Here is a 19,175-nt window from a genome sequence, read left to right on the forward strand (position 1 = left end):
CTGAATCCTACACTGCATCACCTCCCAACAACTAGCACCTGGCAGCGCAAGCCCCCAAACTACTCTTGTGCAGAGAAAAAAAAGCTCATTCCCTAACCACAACAGTTTATCCTGAGACCCTGTTTTGGGATCTACAGCCCCCTTAACCTGGCTGTTTATTGTTTATTGATATTAATTTATAGAGAGGCACTCTTCCTAAGAGAGGGCGGCTTCAGAAATGCTTCTGTTCTGACTCCACATCCCAAGGCACAATAGGCTTCACATTTAACAAAACTGAAAGAGCCTGGCCTCAGGCTCTGCTCATATAGCACTTCAGGGGGATCAGCAACCATCCTCCCTGTGGGAAGACTCCTTGAGCAGCCCCTGTCCAATTCCCTGTCTCATCTCTCATCCTGTTCTCTTTATATTGAACATTTTGCATGCTGGCATACAAACGCAAATGCAGCCTGAACTGATTCCCTCCACACCTTCAGTCCCCTGAGGTTAACAAGCAGGTCTGTACTTCACAGTTTTATAGGCCCATTATGTTCTTTGATTAGCAGCTCTTTCCCAAACTAAATGGCTTTGAAATAGATCCAGAAGGTTTGATAGTTAGTGTTTTTAAGACTGATTGTTGAAGTGTTTTGCAATTTACATAGAAATTATTCATATTTCAGTCCCACTTATGAGCACTAGCATCCTTGAGCTTCATTAGCTACACCTAAATGCCAGCAAGCACCCAGCAGTGGGAGTGGAGGTGACAAGGTGCAAGTGCATTGGATCTGTATGCTACCATAGCTCTCCAGTGTTTGTCAGACTTCCTTCTTAGGAAGGTCCCTGCTCTGCTCTGCATCAATCCCCATTGCTTATGCAGCTGCCAAAGTATGAAGAGAGTAAGTGATGGACCAACTCAGTGACAAATCTTCTCTGATTTCCCCATTCATTTCAGACATTGTCCTCATACCAGGAGGACACAGTAAATAACATGCACAGCAGCATACAGCTCTGCCACCATCAGCCCAAGAGCAGGCTTGCTGGGGCAAACTACCCTGGAGAATCAGCAGCTGATTTTCACCATCCACATCTGGATTTCTTTCTGGTAACTTGGCCAACACAGAAAAGCATTTGTGGACCTTGATCCAGGACTGGCTGTAAAAAGATCACAGGCTCAGGCAGAAAAAGTGGGCCCCACAAGTCAAAGTGGGATGGTATGAGCTGTCACCATACAACAGTAGCGATTACTCTCACATTAAGCTACCAAGTGCAGGAACCTTGGCCAGCATAGTATGAGTGTTACATACTTTTTATAAAAGATTTTATTGAAGTAAGAGATAAAAAAGCAAAAAGGCAGTTGCAGCATGTGAAATATGAAGTATGAATTGACTCACTCATTTTGATGGCATATCTTACTCCCGTTTCTTGCAGTTAGAGGCAGCCTTTGTATGTTGAAAAGCCATCCATCGCCAGCTTCTATAGGATACAGAAATGGTGGGAGCTGATTTAGGGGGAAGAGGGGAGAAAGTTAGACAAAGTGAGCTTCTGTTAACATTGCTCTGTGCCCTTGAACACTGCTCACACGTGCACATGCATACACATGCATCCGAAGCAGAGAGAAGCAGGCAGCTCTGCTGCTGGTGCCGACTCTTCCTCGCAGCCTCACTGCTGGGGAAGGACAACTCGGATGTATGCTCTTCATGGTGCTCCAGCCCACAGCAGGCTTGCTGCCGGGCTGCCTGGGACCGTGCCACTGGCATGCGGGCATAGTACACTGGCATGGCCCTGCTAAAGACCTTGTACTCCGTATGCAGAAATATTTATAGGCAAGAGAAAATAAAGTCTATAACCCAGTGCTGACCTTTTGAGCCTTAGCAGTAAGCGTTAGTAGAAAACGCAAACATCATCTTTACTACTAACGTTTTTCAGTAGAAAAGTGATTCACCAGCATAATAAAAACCATAATACTGTAAGAGAAAATAATTTTGTCCTTTAAGTCATAAATAACATAAATAACATAGTCGCAGAATTCTTATAATTAGCTAATATCACACCATTTAAAAAAAATACTGTAAATTTCCTTGTATGTGTGTAACCTTAGGGAACTACCAGATATTTTACAATGTCTAATGGAATCAGGGCATGAAAATACTGAATAAAACTGACATTGGAGAAACTACCCAGTCGTAAGAACTCAAATCACAGCAACACAGTTACATAGATTGACCTACAGCCTAAGTAACCCAATGGATATAATCCCTAAACAGTAAACTACAACTATGTAAACTTATAAAAATAGTATGACAAAATCAAGTTATAAAAAAGTCAGACTTTGAGTCTTTGGCAGAGAGGAAATATCCTCCTGCAGGCTGGTATGCACTTGGTTTTTGGTCAGCCTCACACCAGCTGGGGTCAGCTTCACAACAATACTACTTTCAACCAGGAAGGTCTGTAATGTCTTCTCTGTGTGTTCATTATGCAGCGCATTTGTAATTACTTTTCCACTTTGAAACAGACTTTTTTGAGTTTTCCTGTTTCTTCCAGCATGACAACTATTGTGTAGTGGGTCACCGTCAAGAGCTCAAAGGACACTTAGCTTTAATCAATATTGGGAATCAGTAATCAGTGGAGAAGTCTGAACTGTGCAGCAAGGAGTTCTGGAAGCATGAATGTAGGGTGGCAGCAGAGAAACTGCTTAGAAGATATATTACAAGAACGGGATAACACCGGGGTCCCAAGTTCATAAACACAAAGTACAGATTCCCAATTAGTGGGCCCAAAAGAAGTAGTGCGACCTCAAAATTTGGGAGGAACCTGGTTTAGGGCACGGCAAAACACATAGTACAAGATATCCTGCATAGCGTGACAGTGCAAACAAGGTATCAAGGGCGTACAAAAGACAGCCATGGACCCTTCAAGATCAAGAACCATGGACCCCAGGATCAATGGAAGAAGAGAGAAAGGAATTGCTCCAGCACTATCTCCCTTGGTTAAGAACTCTAAAAATTATCAACATTGCTGTGTATCTGCAGCAGTTTCTCCATAAACTCCAGCAGAGAAAGAGCTCTGCTGCTGGATTTCCTATTTATCACATTCTGCCACTGCAGCTAAGCAGCTAAGCGGTTGTCTCTATAAGGTTATCTTTTCTATGTCGCTGGATAAAGGAAATCAAGATTTTAAGAGCAGTGTGTGTGTGTGCACATGCTTTCTGCTCCCACTTTCCTCCATGACTCGGTGATGCTGCAGTGCTCAGATGTACAGCTACTGATTATGGATTAAAGGCAAGTTTACACTCCCCGTAAATATCTATACAATATAGAGCAACAATATTTATACTCATATACTTTATATATTTATATATTTATAGTATATATAAATATGAATATTCTCGTATTTATGCAATATGGGAATATTCAGTAGCTCAATGATTAGGAACATTAATGTTAGTGTCCCAAGCTCAGTGCCTGACTCAGAGACTAACAGGATATGAATGTAGAGCAGGATTCATCTCATCTAAGTTTAGATATCTACATTACTGTTACTCATTCTAGGCTTTTTACAAAGGAGACCAATAGGTACCTTTAGAAAGAGATTTGTCTGACACACCTTCAGCATGAAATTAATTGTCCTACAGAAGTACCTAAATTGTTCCACTGACTGGAAAGAGCGTACAGGGTTACTAGCTCCAAGTCACCTCTGACATCTCAAATCCTGAAGTCAGGTTAGATAAATGTTCCCAGATGCCTTCAATTTCAGACATTTGATGTATCTCTAGGATTAGGCTGCATGCAGAAGATAAGCAGGGAAACCCTGATGGTTTACCCAGAGCTATTAGCTGTATTATCTGTGTGCAACATCTCCCCTCAGGTGCCCACAGCTGACATAGGGACTCAGCCTCATGGGCAGTTTGGAGGTCTGGGAGCAACCCAGAGGATTGCCACCAGCACTAACAAGGCAGGAAGGTGACCAGGAAGGTGATCAGGACCTTCCTACCCAGGGAGTCCTGCTGAAACCAAAACTCCCAGTGTCTGTTATTTCCCTCCCTGCACTGCCTGTGCAGCCACCGCCTGATGCTGCTCCAGAGCACACATGAAGTGGTCAGAAAGTAACGCAACAGTGAGTAACTGAGTATATAGGAATGAATATTTTGCAGCGCATCTAACTAGCAGGTAATTACCAATGTGTTTGCAAAGGTGTCATATTGGTAACTTCAAGTCTCTGTTTCCGAAGCTCACATTTGCATCACAGCCCCTATGTCCTCTTCCCAGTGAGATGACGTTGCTTTTCACCATAATATGCATTCAAGTGTCTAGAGACAGCAGTTCATGGTTTGGTGTACAGCTCTTAGAGAAAAAATAGTGTTTCAAGCAGGCTGCGCACATGGTTTCCCCAATTCCCATGTGGGTCATCACAAGTTCCTCCTTTCAGGTGCTTCTGTCTAGAACCCGTCAACACATCTGTACCTGACACACAGTCCACAACCCCAAATCTAACTACCTCAGACTTGTTTATCCTTCCTTCCTGCAGACCTCCTGAATTACTTGTTTGGTCTGCTGCCCCCTCTCCATAAATTGTCTGTATGATTTTTTTTTTTTTTTGTTCTGTTTTAAAAGAATACTGGATATTGTAAAAATCTAAGCCTGGGTTTCCCAAAGAAATAGGAGCAGGTCCTTCCAGGAAGGAAGAAATCAATACCTGAGGACTCCCATCTTCCTTTGGGGACACAGAGGCAGAAATCTTTTCTACCTCTTTGCAAGTGGTATGATTGGCGAGGAACAGAAAATGAAGCAGAACTTTCCTGCTCAAACAGAGCATGCCAAAGAGGACCTACACATGCACACACACGGGCACAGTCACAAAAACACACCCTGACAGTGGCACAAGCAGCCCTGCTCGGTCAGAGTTTTGCCAGTAAAGTCTGTGTAGGTATATTCAGGAGCCTGAAGCTCTCTCGTACTGGGGTCATTTAGGTTTTCTATCATAAAACCGGATACTTTGGCATTATTTTTCTTATATTTCTTTTTCTTAATTTATAATTTGGCACTATTTTTCTTAGGTTAATAACGTATTTATGTATAGAAAATGGTTATCTATTCTCAAAGAAATAAAAGGTGACCTATATGAAAACAATGAACTGAGAGTGCTTAGCAAACACCAACTATGCAATGCTTGAATCCCAAGATACTCTTTAACTTCCTCAGTTTTCTGAAGGATGGCTAGAAGGTGGTTAACAGACAAAGTGATTAAAACTATTATGCCCCCTGCACCATACAGTGTCATTGGTAGAAAAGTAGGATATCATAGTTATGATATGCTGAACACCATAGCTGAACTATGTTGGTCACTAGAATTAACCCATCCAGGATTTTTCATATAATAAGAAAAAGGAGATTGTAGCACTACCAGGGAATGGCTGTAGTTAAAATACATTTCCACCAGTCACAGCTCAGTTTGACACTTCATTGCTATTCAGCGGGTGACATAAAGGGCACGGTATGAGTTCGGACACACCAGAGGTAATGTTATTTCCTACCCAGGTGATACCTTAATCAGTTGTGTTTGTAGCCTGGGGATTTTGAGATAGGAATTCAAAAGGACTTCTTTTCCTAATCCCTTTTACCAACTACAGAACTTTTATTTCCTTCAAATATTTCCTCCAAGCAAGCAAAAACCCTTTGAATTAAACTAACATTAGTTGTCTATTACCGGATAACACAAAGAGAGACAGAAATTAAGGACTAACAATATTCTGAAACTAGCATGACCTTAAATTACAGCAGGTTAATAAATCACTTCAAATGTAAATCTCTGCCTGCTCATACCTTGAGTTCTGAATACCTTTAATCAAGTAGCATAATAGAAATTTGACGATCAAAGGCTGTAACTGCTGGTGAAGTGAGACTACAAGTTGGAGAGCCAGCTGGGACTTAAAATTTGGCTGTTCAACAAAAAGTGCTTTGGAAATTCAGTCTCTCTGGAACCTGTTAAACCTAAGAAAGGAATGGAAAAGGTTTCAGTAGTTAACAAAAAAAACATCATAAAGCTTATAAAGCCCAGCATGGGTGATGCAGGTGGGAACTTGGAGACACCAAGGAGATGATAGGAAGGGAAGGAAGAGACTTTGGGGTGAGTCACAAGATCAATGTTTATGAGCACAACTGTGTGAGATGATCTGTGGCAGCCTGTGTCCCAGCAGGCTCTTCTGTAAGGCCATTCCCCTGGGATGAGAACAGTTGACATCACCAAAGTTTGGAGACCCGCATCACGAGCGCATATGTTGTACAGTAAAGCCAAGACCCACAAACCTTAGAGAACTAATGATGAATATAGGGTTTCTGTCCAGCTAAGGAATCTGAGGACCACTGCAGCACCAGCATCCTAATGCCATTGTCCTGCAGCAGCTCTTTGTTGAAGCTGAGACAAAGGTCCAATGTTGCTCATTCCATGGTCTTCTTTAACATGAACACAGAAAAGACTCGCATGTATCTGAATATTTCTTAAATTACCTATATACCAAAGATCTGCAAGTATAAACAAGCAGTGTTTATAAGCCTTCAATCTGAAAACCTGGGGGGAGGAACACATAAGGGACAATTCAAAATGGAGAAGAAAATACAGAATGGCATTAACCTGCTTCACTCACCTCCCTCCTCACATGGAAGTTGCACTGGGCTGCTCAATTTTAGGTGTTCATGTTTTTCTGAGCATGTTCTCGTTCATGCATTTGCTCTCTAGGCTCTTCCTAGTGGGGTGCAAGGCAGCATAAGGTTGTCATGGTTTTCTCCCTGTTTATCAATATTACTGCTTACAGCCACAAAAACACCCTCATACTACAGACATAATTTGTAGGTATGCCTGTCCCTCCAAGCTTAGGAAGCTTCTAAAGGAGAAAAAATATATCCTTACAAGAATAAGTTTTATAAAACTCTTCATCATATAAATCACAGCAAACTCCCTCTGAAATAAAAACAGAAGCTTGGCTCCACTGAAATCAAACATAAACCTCTGATTTCAAGGTGGACAGAATCTCATTTAACACCTGGAAGAGAAATCGGCTGTTAGGTCCTGTTTATTACAGCACAGGGGAAAGCACTCCCAGCAGAGTACTGGGCTACTTGAGCACTTCAAGCCTGTTAAGAGGAAGATAAAAGCCAGACACCTGGTTCTAGGTCCCTCGCTTTGACTCTCTCCAAAAGGACAAGTAATTCTTACATATCATGGAAGATTTCAGCACATTCTGGAATGCAGATACGTAGATTTGCTCCATCCAAAGTGACACACTTGCTGCAGGGTGCTGAGTGCTGCAGCACCGCTCTGGCTAGCCATGGTGAGACACAGACAACTCCAGACAGAGCCACCAAGGTGCCTCGGTTGTGCATTGCCACGTTATCTCCAAGGCTGAGCTGGCCTGGGAATATGCATAACCACAGTCACACAGCACTCTGCCTCAGCTAAGCAGCATGATGCACAGCAGCCATCTCTGATTATCAGTGTAACAAATGCAAGATCTATCATCTGCAGCTCAAATAACCCATTTACAGAGAATCAAAAGAAGGTTTGCCAAGCTGCTTTTCCCTGCTGCTTTGTGCCCCAGCATAGGTAACTCCAGCAATGGTTTTGTTTATCTACTATTTTCTATTTGATATATAAAACAGAGAATACAAAATGCGTATGTGTGTGTGTGTGTATATTTGTATGTAATCACGTACGTTTGAGCCAATTCTTACAGCTGTCTGCACTGATAAATTATATCTATTGCTGGTCCTTCAGGTTCCTTCTGTTTTTCAGCAGAAGACCTGGGAAGTCAGCTCAAGGGGAAGGACTGCTGCTCTTTAAACACTACACACCCCTCTTCAAGGAATGCAGGTCTCGGGAGGAGGCAGAGCTTGGCTTGCAGGGGATGAGTAATTGCCTTCTGGAAGCAAGCTGCAGCACTCAGAATATCTGTGCCTTCAAAACGCAGTTTTCAGTCCCCATCTGCAGGCAGGATGGAGCAGAGCAGCTCAGCACCCTAGCTAGGCTGGGCAGCACTGGGCTGAGCTGGGGTAAAGCCATGGCACTGCACTGAAGGAAGAAGAACAGCCTTGCTGTGCAAATCACGGCAGTGATCTGCAGACAAAATCTTGTCCAATATTCATTGCTTAATCACCTACCAGCTTTAAGGGCCTGGTTTCCTCATGTGGCTGTGAAGGGGCAGTTGTTCTGCAGCTCTGCCAGTGCCAGGCTGGGGGATAAGTACAGGTTCACAACACGCATACACACCAATTATGGTAAAATGTCAGAAAGCAGTAATTTTAAAAGTAAGGAGGAAAAACCTATACACAGACACATGCACATTTGTGCACATGGGGCAGAGCAGGAGCATGGGTGGCAGTGTGCGATACTGAGGCAGCACGAGGGATACAGAGAAGAGCAGCACAAAGCCCTGCAGAAACTGGTGGGCTGGGTTGAATGCTCAGGCGGGCACCTTGCTGGTGACCCGAACCACTTCCCAAGTCTCACAACAGACTGGAATGACAGCTGAAAGAAGAAAGTGAACTACCTGCTCAGACAAGCAATGTACATATGTACAATGTACAACTGCATGAGCCAAACTTGGCCATACACGTGAAGAATTTGGGAGAGGGGTGTGCACAGTATAGCTGTGAGATCTATAGCACCTGTACGGTGGCTCATCACTCCCTCAAACATGAATAACCACCAAGCTCCTGCCTGTACCAAAACTGTTATCTGCTTGATAAACTGGTGCCCAAACCCTAAGGCATTAAAACATTAAAGGCAAATTTTCCTTGCTCCCTACTTTGGAAAGCAGTGATTGAGAGCAAGGGGTTTAGCTTCAGCCCAAGGCACGAGGAAAGTACAACTCAATCAGTACTTTCAGTTAAGAGAATATTCCCTTTAGCTGATGAAGCACATGGAATGCGGAGGTTTTGATTAAAGTCCACCTTTCAGCTCTTCCCCATCTTAGGAGGTTTCACCATTATCTAGACACTCTCCTTCCCCTGCTGACGGACAGCTTGCTAATATATGCAATATTACTCAAAGTTGCCAGAAATCATTTAAAATCCCATCAACATTAGCAAACTGAAAAAGGGAATATTAACGCCTAATTCCAGCTAGTCAAGAACTGCACTTTCACTAGTTTCTAATGAAAACTACTCTGTAATAAGTTTGTCTTCGTTTTTTGTTGTGACACAGTCCTTTAATCAATACGTTTTTATAGCCAAAGTAATGAGTTCTCTCTGTCGTATCTGTCTCATAATACATCTTCTAAGAATAATGAGATTAATCATTATTTTAAAACATTAACTTAATGATTTTTTTTTCATTTCATTTATGATATCTGCATAGATAAATTAAAAAATCCCAGTTTCCATCAGCCTCCCAGAATGGGATTGATTTACTATAACAAAAAGGGATGGGGGCATCAGAAGTGCTCTCTCCAAATATCCTCATGGTGACTAATACCATGAATATGAAAAGCTATCTTAACTGATTCTAAGTTGCAGATGGATCTTGGCAGAAAGGAAGCCAGAGGAAATGAATGTAATCGCTGCAAAATATGTAAAAATGACAGAGAGAGGAAAGTCTAGACAATGTGAGATGATTGCCATGCTCTCCAGCTTAGAATGCAAAGCTCTTCTTCTGATTGTTCTGGGGTTTAATCTGCTGCACACACATTGCTCTTCGAGCCCATATGGGCAAGTAATTTGCCATATGTTTTAGTACATGGCACAAGTACCTGGAGATGCACTACTGCTAACACTGCGAACAGAGAAAAGCAAGAAATGTGCCTGTGTCTCTGATACACCAAGAGGGTGGAGCATCGCAGGGTTCTTTTTAAAACAAACGTTAGCCCTCTACCTGTTATCTGCTCCTTCCCCATGCTCACAGCCATGGGAGCCCACCCAACTCCTTCGGTCTTTCCTAATAGGGCAGATTGAGATAGTACTTTGATCTTCATGGCCCTCCTTTGCACCCTCTCCAGTCTGTCTGCATCTGAGGTCAGTAGAAATGTTTTAATGTTTGATATCACAACCACCCTCCAAGCTATCAAATCTACAGCACTTTCTGGTACTGCAATGGCAGCTATTAGTTTGTAGACTTGGGCTGACATCTTGATGAGCAGAAGTCACAGCTGTTGTTAGAAGGAGCTGGCTCAAAAGATCAGATCCAAAGAAACGGGCATTGTGGTTCTCAGTATATTCCCCACCCACCAGCTCCAGGTGTTAAATCTGCATCATCAGTAGCAACAAGGCATCAACTTTATCTTCAGCAAAACTAGATTTTAAAACTTTTTTTTACAACTGGGCCTTGGGATGTTTTTAATGTTATTTTCAAGCATTAATCACCTATTTTGCCCTTTTTTTTTTCTTTTTTTCCCAAGAAAGGTCACTGGCCCAGTGAAGAGAATTTGAAAGGAACAAAATATAAAGGTAGTGGGAAAACCTGCTGTGCCAGCCCCAGTAGCACATCCTTTGGCTGTGCATTATGAAGGTAACACAAAGAACATTTTGAAGAATACCGTTATGCTGCTGCACAGAGAAAAATGTTTCTGATTAGCATGTACTCAATATGCTTGGAGAATTAGTTCTCCTTCACAGCATTCCAGCTACAAGTGAAACATCTGTTGCTTCTTCCAAGTTATAACAACTATTTCCGAATTATTCTTCCACATACCATGAATTTCTAATCATTTTCACCTAGAAAGCCAGGAATTGTGGTGCAATTGGCACACACAATATGCCCATGTGTGTGTGCGAAAGAATAGTAAATATTGGCAGTCTCTAACTGCAGCATTGTGTCACCTCAAGGCCAAAATTGTTGGCCATCTACATTATTTGCATTCACTGTATTAATTCCACTCTATACACAAAGGGAATTAATCCCATTTCAATAGCTTCAATGGCTTCTATTTATTCCAAGGTTGATGCCAGTGATCACTATTGTTTGTAGCTACACAATATGCTTTCTGCAGCCAAAAAGCCAGCTTCAATTTTCCACTCTCTAACTGCAGTACATTGCTTGTGCAGCTGTATCAGTACCAACACACACAGTATAAACCCCACTGAAATAAATCACGTTAAAAGAAAACCACAACCGGGTTGGAGTAGCAAACTGCATGGCAGCAAAAACATGCAGCTGCACTCTGGAGGGGAAGGAATTGCTTAAACCAGCTTCATGAGCTGTGAAAACAAGTCATAGCACAAACAAGCAAGAGTTTGAACAGTCAGAGCCCTCAACAGCACTGAAGTCAAAAGACCAACCAGAGACCTTGTCCCATGGTGACATTCACATTCATGAGAGCAGTGTTAGGTTCGCCTCATTATATTCAGTGCCGGTTATCTGCCATCAAGAGCTACTGCTTTAAAAGGCATTGAACAAAGGGGAAGTGGGAGATGCAGGTTAAACACTGTACTTCGCTCTTCCTGTTGTACTTGTCTGCCAGTAACAGCACAAGTACTGGGGGAGCACAGCCTGTTACAGAAACAGGGCTCCAGTGTCAGCCTCCGGCAGTCATCATACAGTTACTTCTGCCATCCACATAAGCCAGATGAATAACTAACTTAGCAAATACACTGAGAAGCAGTCTAACTTCATAGCATGGGTTTACAAAAGACTGGAACCAGGACACCTTGCTGGAGGACAAGGGTAAAATGCCCTCCTCCTCAAGCTGGAGATTTTTTGTACTATCTTTGCCCTGCAAACATGCTTTGGCCAGCCTGTGAAGGCCTGCTAGGAGTATCTTCGGCTCAGCTGCAAAAACTACAGCCCAAAGATAACGTAGGAGACAGATGGAAAGCCTTGTCTCTGTCACCTCTACTCGTTTTGAGCACAGGATACCCTTGACTCCAGCTGCCAGGAGGACACACATTGCAGTGTCTGCTCTGTACAGAGAATCTTTGCCAAGCAGGGAGGACTCTCAGTTTCTGGATGGGTTTTAGAGCTCGATGGCATCACATATTTACATCTGGCAGCAGCATTGCCATAAGGGATTTTCAACATAACAGGTGAAGAATGAAAGCAATGCTACCCATTTAACTCCCTGCAAACAACTGGAGCAGCATTTCCCCATGAGCGGTTCGACTGTAGAGCTCATCTTATCCAGCCTTCAAGTTACTCACTGTAGTAATAAAGCAGCAGATTTCTCCAGGTACACCAGTTACTGTGGTGCTGGCTGTGACTATTTTCAGTGCTGTTGCTATGCCTGCTCTGTGCTGTCTCCAGGCTGAGGAGCAGAGCTGTACAGAGGTGGGCAGTTCATGGGCTGAGGACTGCAGCTCAGGGGGAGACCTCCTGAGTGCTGGTGCGGGTTTATGGGATTCGCATTTAGAAATCTTTATTTTTCTATGAGTAAATGAATAAAATTTAAAAAGAAAAAAGAAAAAAAAAAAGAAAGAAAAAGATGTCTTCCTTTCCAGTAGCAGCTGAACTAATTACGCAGCCGTGAACACTGAAGGCTTCACTGTGGAATAAAACAGCAAAATACAATTAATCTGCCCTAATTTAGGTGGCTAAAAGTTCCACAACAATTCTAAATTATCCACACTATTTTCCTTTTACACTCAAAAGAAACACACCAGAGGATCACAATTAGCATCAAAGATCAACTCAAGGAGCTCTTCTCTGAAGGCAAATGTGTGTTTCCAGTGACTGCAAAGGAAGCCTTGGGTGAATTCAGCATCTAACTTTTAGACATCTGAAGCTCAGGTCAACGGACCCTACGCAAAGTGCATGCCCACGGCCTTAGGTATGGTCAGCAGGGTGTGCAGAGCTGCTGGAGTAAAGACTGTTGTGTTTTGGGGGATTTTATACAAAGTAAAACAAACAACATGGGCACCTTCTCAAGATGATTTCCTCTGCTATCTTTCAAGGAACAACATTGGAAGAAAAGACAGCTGCTTTCCCCATGCAGTTTGTTGGTTGTTATTTATGACTAAAAGATTTGCTCCTCTATCTCCTGTACCAGTGCAGATATTGTGCAGTCATGCAATTAAAATGAGAGTGCTTTATGGACTAAGAAAAAAGAATCATGCAATCCTTCTCCTCTGAAGTTTGCTCTTACGTCGCAGCAAATTCACTACTGAGAAACTGGCAACCAAAGTCTGCCTAAGGAGGCAGCAGTGCATACACTAGCAGTACCAACGGCCTTTTCCCTCCTTTTCCCTCCAACAGACAAATTGGATACCTTTGGGTTTGCAGTACCCAGTAAAGACAGCAGCAGCAGTCCATAGAAAGTAACATGAAAGACTAATCTAACCATCAAAGTATCCTTCTGCATTTTGTCTGCAGAAATGCAGAAAATTCTAGCATAACCCAGGCTGAGGTAATATTGTGATCTTGCAAGAAAAGGATTGTAAATTTTTTTTCTCTTTTGGCAGTATGTGTAATCTACACACTGGATGGTTCATTGGAGCCTACTAGAGACAGTAGGTTTACAAATAGGTTTGCAATCTTGTATTAAGCAAGCAGCACACAGATACAATCTCATAAAACTCACTTCTTGTGGTTTTGTGAAAGGTCTTCCGTCTCTTCAACTTCCAAAGGTGGCACTCAGGAGGGTACATGCAAATTTATTTCTACGCTATGAGCTGTAGAAATACAACGCTCTCTCTAGGAGGTACCAGGATTCCTAATTGTAACAGCCAGTGTAAGACACAGGACATACTCAGCATATGCTGAATTTGTGCCTGAACACTACCAGCTGCTTAGATTGCATGTAGGATTTTCTGTTGGATAGGATGGTTTTGAGAAGTTCAGGGCTGATAAGAATGGAACACAACCTGAAACAAGCCAGTAAGCAACAATGCATCAGTCAGATTCCATCATCTTCAGCTCCATAACTATCTGGAAAAGTACTTAGACTTAGATGGGGTCTGGACTAAGGAAACTTAAACCACGCATTACATTTTCACCTAGAGATGGATGTTAAAAAGAACCTCTCCAAAGGTGTTAACTTCTCAGTGCAGATAGTGTCTTTCATGACCATCAAAAGAAATTTTAAGTCGTAAGCAGCCTATGTTTAAAGTAAGTTCAGAAAGTGAGCAAATGTACACAAGTGTGGGTGTAACCTGCTGCCCAGTTATCAGTGGTCATGGGGATACCACCAGCAGGACATGTTTAAAGTCCAAAGACAAAGCTTTGGAAAAGCCAAAATGAAGCTAATAAAAATGGGTGTTTGAAAGCTGTTAATAGAACGGTTTTCTGACAGAAAATACTTCACTAATCAGTAAACAAATAGACAAAATACATAAGTTATCATGCATTAATTCTATCCAAATATTCGATAACATGTTATTGAGACATTTCACTTTGATGTCAGTAAGTACATTAGTTAGCTTGGATTTTGATTTTCACATGGAAATATATCTTGTGACATAACAAAACAGTCAAAATGGTGATTGAAATTAACCCCTTAAATCCTAGTGAAATAGGACCGAATTCTGTTTCAGTATTTTTCAAGTAGAAACAGTTATTTGGAACCTGCATGTCCAGTAGTCTTAATAAAATTAAACTACTTTGCATAACTAAAAATGAGTGAAAGTTTGTGTTCTTGCAAGAAAGTGCAATTTTGAGGATTGTCATCTGCATTCCATACACAGGATTTCTCTCCCAAATAGGCTTTGATTTAAATAGAATATATGGATTCAAATCAAACCAGGAAGACTCAGAAACATGCTGGGTATTACTAAAAGACACAGCTCAATGCATTGATTTACGTCTTTTTTTACCATCAACCATAAAAAGCTTTATTCCAAGCCTGATCACACTTTGAGTTACAAAACACGTGCCAGAAAGTAACAGTTAACACGCAAGATCTGCCATATTTCTACTTGCCTCTATTCTCATACTGGATTTCCCATATTGAGGGATGGAGACTAAACCTCTCCCATTTGTAACATAATGAATATTCCTAATGGTAGGAAATAAAGGTTTTTATTATTTTTAATTCCATTTCACAAATCTTTTACTCTTCCCAAGCCGCCATTTGTTAGTGCAACAATCCAGCACAGTGCTAGTTGCTGAGGTATACATGGTTACAACCAAAACTTCAATGCTTTCCCTCCCTCCTTTTTTTTTTTTTACTAATGAAAGCCGTATAATTCACCATTTTACATTTCTAAAAATAATTCTAAAAAGAATGGTTTTGTAATAGTGACAGGCTGTACAAGGCAAAAAAAGCCTTGTCTTTTATCACCCATACAACTGCTGTACTTTTTTTTTTTTTTTCTTAAAATATATTTTGTGCAAAATTAAGTTCTGTGTAGGTCTGTACCATAATTTGGAAAAAACTGTGTATAAAATGTACTTACTTTTTTTAAAAACAATCCCAACATCAAACAACAGAGAAAGAAGAAACAGATCAGATGCAGCTGAAGTTTGCACATGAGAAACTAAATATAGTATGTTCTTAAAGCTCCGGTAATACATTCTTTCAAAAACCAGAATGCACTTTGGTCATTATTAAACATTAGTACAGAGGCAAATAAAATACAAAATGCTTGTTTGTGTTGCTTTATATATAAAAATATTTTTATACCACATAAGTTTAAGATACAATACTTCAAATCTTCCAAGATTCTGAAGATTAGCAAACATAGCGCAATGTTCAGACTCTTGCTACCTAATTATTTGTCATTTTTCAATATGAAGCCATTATTTTAGAAACATAAAATGTAACAATACTCATGCCTGGTGGTATTAATCATCCCAGAATAATTTGTAGATGGAAAGTTTGTTCCAAATGACTTAATTCTACACAGGTGAACATCTATTTTTGTCACACTGTAGAACCATGAGTCAATATGACTCGTCCATGTGGGAGGCAGAGATAGAAGTCATAGGGAGAGGTGGGAAAATCCAAGGCTGGGAAACCCCAGCCAGAAAAGCATTAGGGAATGACGCCTGCTGGGGAGCAATGGGAAGGAAGGACGCTATTTGAAGACTCAAATCTACTGAATACCAGGCTTTGTGAGCTTTGCTGCTTACCAGAGGAACTTGTTTTCTGTGTTTAACTGTTCTTAAACTTCAATGTGGTATGAATGGCATATACTATAGTGTACAAGAGGAGAGCACCTATCTATCTTATGCTCAGTCACCCATAGCATTCCTTTCACCAGTAAATCTTTCGCTTGTTTAAATATTCAACTTCAACATATAATATATACTGCTCCATAGTTCACCATAATATATTCCAATTAATATACATTTATATGTATATATATAAAGTTTCTCATTAAAAGTAACAATAAAAAGTGCACATATTGAGCATGCACAGTCAGAGCTGCGCAGAACAGCTCAGTATTTCAAATAAATACAATATTTAATTTTATCAAAATATCATACAGCATGGTAACCATTTACAATTATTGCTCTAATAAAAGTGTTATCAAAGAGCACTTGTTGACTTGTTATATAATACCTTATTAATATCCCAGGATATTTAAACTGCAGCCTATATGAGTTTAGATCCTGGAATTACTCAAAATATTAAAAATTCCCACTTGCTTCTAATATTAATAGAAAATATTTCTGCTACCTTTCATACTGTATTGTCAGTATGGTTTTTTTTATAGATCTCATTTTTCTATTGCAACCAAACATCTGTTGATGTTACGTTGCCCTCATAAATGATTGGTGCAAATGAAATATTCTAGGTAATTTTACCACACTGTCAGAAATCGTGACTTCAATATAGCGTTACTGTAACTAAAAACGTTCAGCATTGGCTTCAGCTTTAACAACAGATATACTAATTTAGTGTAAGCAGTTTCCAGGATTTCAAGTTCTCAGATACGCAGTTTTTGACCCTTTCTAACTTTGACTTTTTCCAAAACTAAACAAATAAGTTTGAAAATAAAATATAAATGTCAACTAAAATGAACATAAAACAGTGAGAAGATGAAATAAATACAAAGATTGCACAAGACAGTCAGATGTAAACACTTCAATTTTCCAAACGACATCCTTGAAGAGGTTGTAGCATCTGAAATACAGAGTCAGTGGCTGCTTTGAGGCAGTTTTGTCAATCAATGAGTTTTTCTGTAACACTGTGTTATGTCATCTTCTTTATATATTGTCAAGATTTGATCTTCCAGAGCTGGAAAAGTTAGATCAGTAAATCAACATTATTTCTCATCTCAGTTTTCTGTTTACTAGAACTGCAATACCACTAAATTTTTCTTCTTAGTGCATTTGCTGCATATTCTGTGATGCACAAAATAAATTTCACATTCATTTACTTCTAATAGGAAAAAGAATGGGTAGACATAAAAGAACTCAATGGCCAAGTGCTACAAGCTTGTGGAAACTAATGCGCCTTATAACCTGAATCCTGAAATAGTTTCCAGAGTTTGTAGTTCAGAGGGAGCCAGAGAGTAAAATCTACTAAGATAGTCCTTCAGCCATGACAAAACAACACTGTTAGATTGGTCATGGTAATACTGTATCTACTGTAATACTTTATTGAAGAGCAAGAGGATAGCTTGAATCTTTCTGCACCCCTTAAAGAGCTACAAAGTCAGAAGTGAGGCATTCAAGACAGAAATCAGATCTGGGATATGAAGAAAAGTTAAATAAGGTCTCATGCTTATGTGTACAAATGTCTCTGTATTTATGTCTAAGAATTCTTGGTAATTATGTGTTATAAATCAAGTTAGAAAGCCACAAAAATGCAAAAAAAGTTAAAAGGGCTGCTTTGACAAATACATCGCTATTCTTCTCATACAGCTTAAATTTCGTAACCATTTTTCAAACAATAAATCTTCTAATTAATACAGTTAAGCATTCATTAGGCTAAAGTATTTGATCCATCTATCATAACATTCTGCACACCATGGTGAAAAAAAATGATGCTTATCAAGTAGTTACCTTTAGATTAAATCCAAGCAAGTCACTGATGACACCAGAAACAGCTGACAGAATGACAACTTGGGTGATATTATAAAGCAGTGGATTCATTGTAAGCCCATATAACCTAAAGGGACTGTCCAGTTCCTAGTAATGCAAAACAATGACATTGTTAAAAGCAAAAATTATACAGAAGGGTTTTTTTCACATATGTATTAAAAGATATTAGACAGTTTAGGAAGTCTTGAAGTCACAGTGGAGTAAAACATTCTCCTATTCTTCTACATATAAACAACAATGTGCAAGAAAATACTTATCTCAGTAACTGACTGTTGACTGTTGGTGTCTAAATAACCCTCCAAAAAATTGGAGGCTACCCATGTAGGGCATCTACCAGTTTGCTCATGGAGCCAGGAAAACATTGAACTGGTTTTCCTGGCACCAAGGTGCCATCATTTTAGAACTCCTTATAATTTTATAGAAATCAGCAGTAAAAGAGCTGGCAGACAGTGGAACCACAAATAACAAGAAAAGAAATATTTTCCACAGTGACAGAGGGATACCTCACTACAATGAAGAATTACCAAAAATATCTTTCCTAATGCAATTCCCTTCTTTTTCCATTAATTTTGAGAATAATTACTGATGAACATAGACAGAAAAGGAAGATAAAGGAAAAAAAAATAACAACCATTTAACTGCCAATATTTTACCACTTTTTTTTAATCAGAAGGATCAAAAACTAGACAAAGTTAAAGTGCAAGAAAACTTGAACAAAGAGGCTGCTTCACCAATTTCCATTTATCACTGTGTGCATAAAGTCACCCAAACTTTTCTAGCCTAAAAATTTGTCAAATAAAAGAGGAAAAAATAAGTTTTAAAATATAAAAGTGGATTGTATAAAGTATAACAACTATCACTGCTTTGGTCATTTATATTTTCTAGCTTTAAATTCATCTTCATTCCTCTCCTGCATTACATCCTGGACTTTATAAACCCTTTTTACATAAAGAAGAATTTCAGAGCTTTTCTTTCAAAAGAGATGAAATCAGAGTGAACAACCTTTTCATTTAGATGTAATGCGGTATAAAACTCTGCAGCAAATACAAAAGATACAATAGACATGATTCTGAGAAGAACAGCGGAGAAATTCTCTAAGGAAAAAGTTTTTAGATTTTGGATTCATCTTACCTATTGAAGTAAGAAAATAGAATTTTCAAAAGAATAATGTTTTCAGTAAAAGCTAAGGTTCAAAAACATCCAAACCAAGTAAAAAAACCAAAACCATCTATTTAGCTACTGGGCATGAAATGCTCAATTGTGTTGACTGTTAACTACCAAGAATTCATTTA

The 19,175-nt window shown here is 39.9% G+C and overlaps 1 protein-coding gene across 1 annotated transcript in view; it reads right to left on the reverse strand.

The window, feature by feature from the left end:
* Window positions 1-14,688: 14,688 nt before the first annotated feature.
* Window positions 14,689-19,175, reverse strand: part of PHTF2 (putative homeodomain transcription factor 2) — a 68,528-nt gene continuing 64,041 nt past the window's right edge. Inside the window, exons 17-18 of the mRNA XM_030478046.1 lie at window positions 17,845-17,970; window positions 14,689-17,074 (exon numbers count right to left, since the gene is read on the reverse strand). Of these exons, the coding sequence (XP_030333906.1) occupies window positions 17,054-17,074; window positions 17,845-17,970 (147 nt within the window). The 3' untranslated portion in view covers window positions 14,689-17,053. The remainder of the gene's footprint in view (window positions 17,075-17,844; window positions 17,971-19,175) is intronic.

This window comes from Strigops habroptila, chromosome 3, assembly GCF_004027225.2.
Source record: "Strigops habroptila isolate Jane chromosome 3, bStrHab1.2.pri, whole genome shotgun sequence".
Classification (NCBI taxonomy): domain Eukaryota; kingdom Metazoa; phylum Chordata; class Aves; order Psittaciformes; family Psittacidae; genus Strigops; species Strigops habroptila.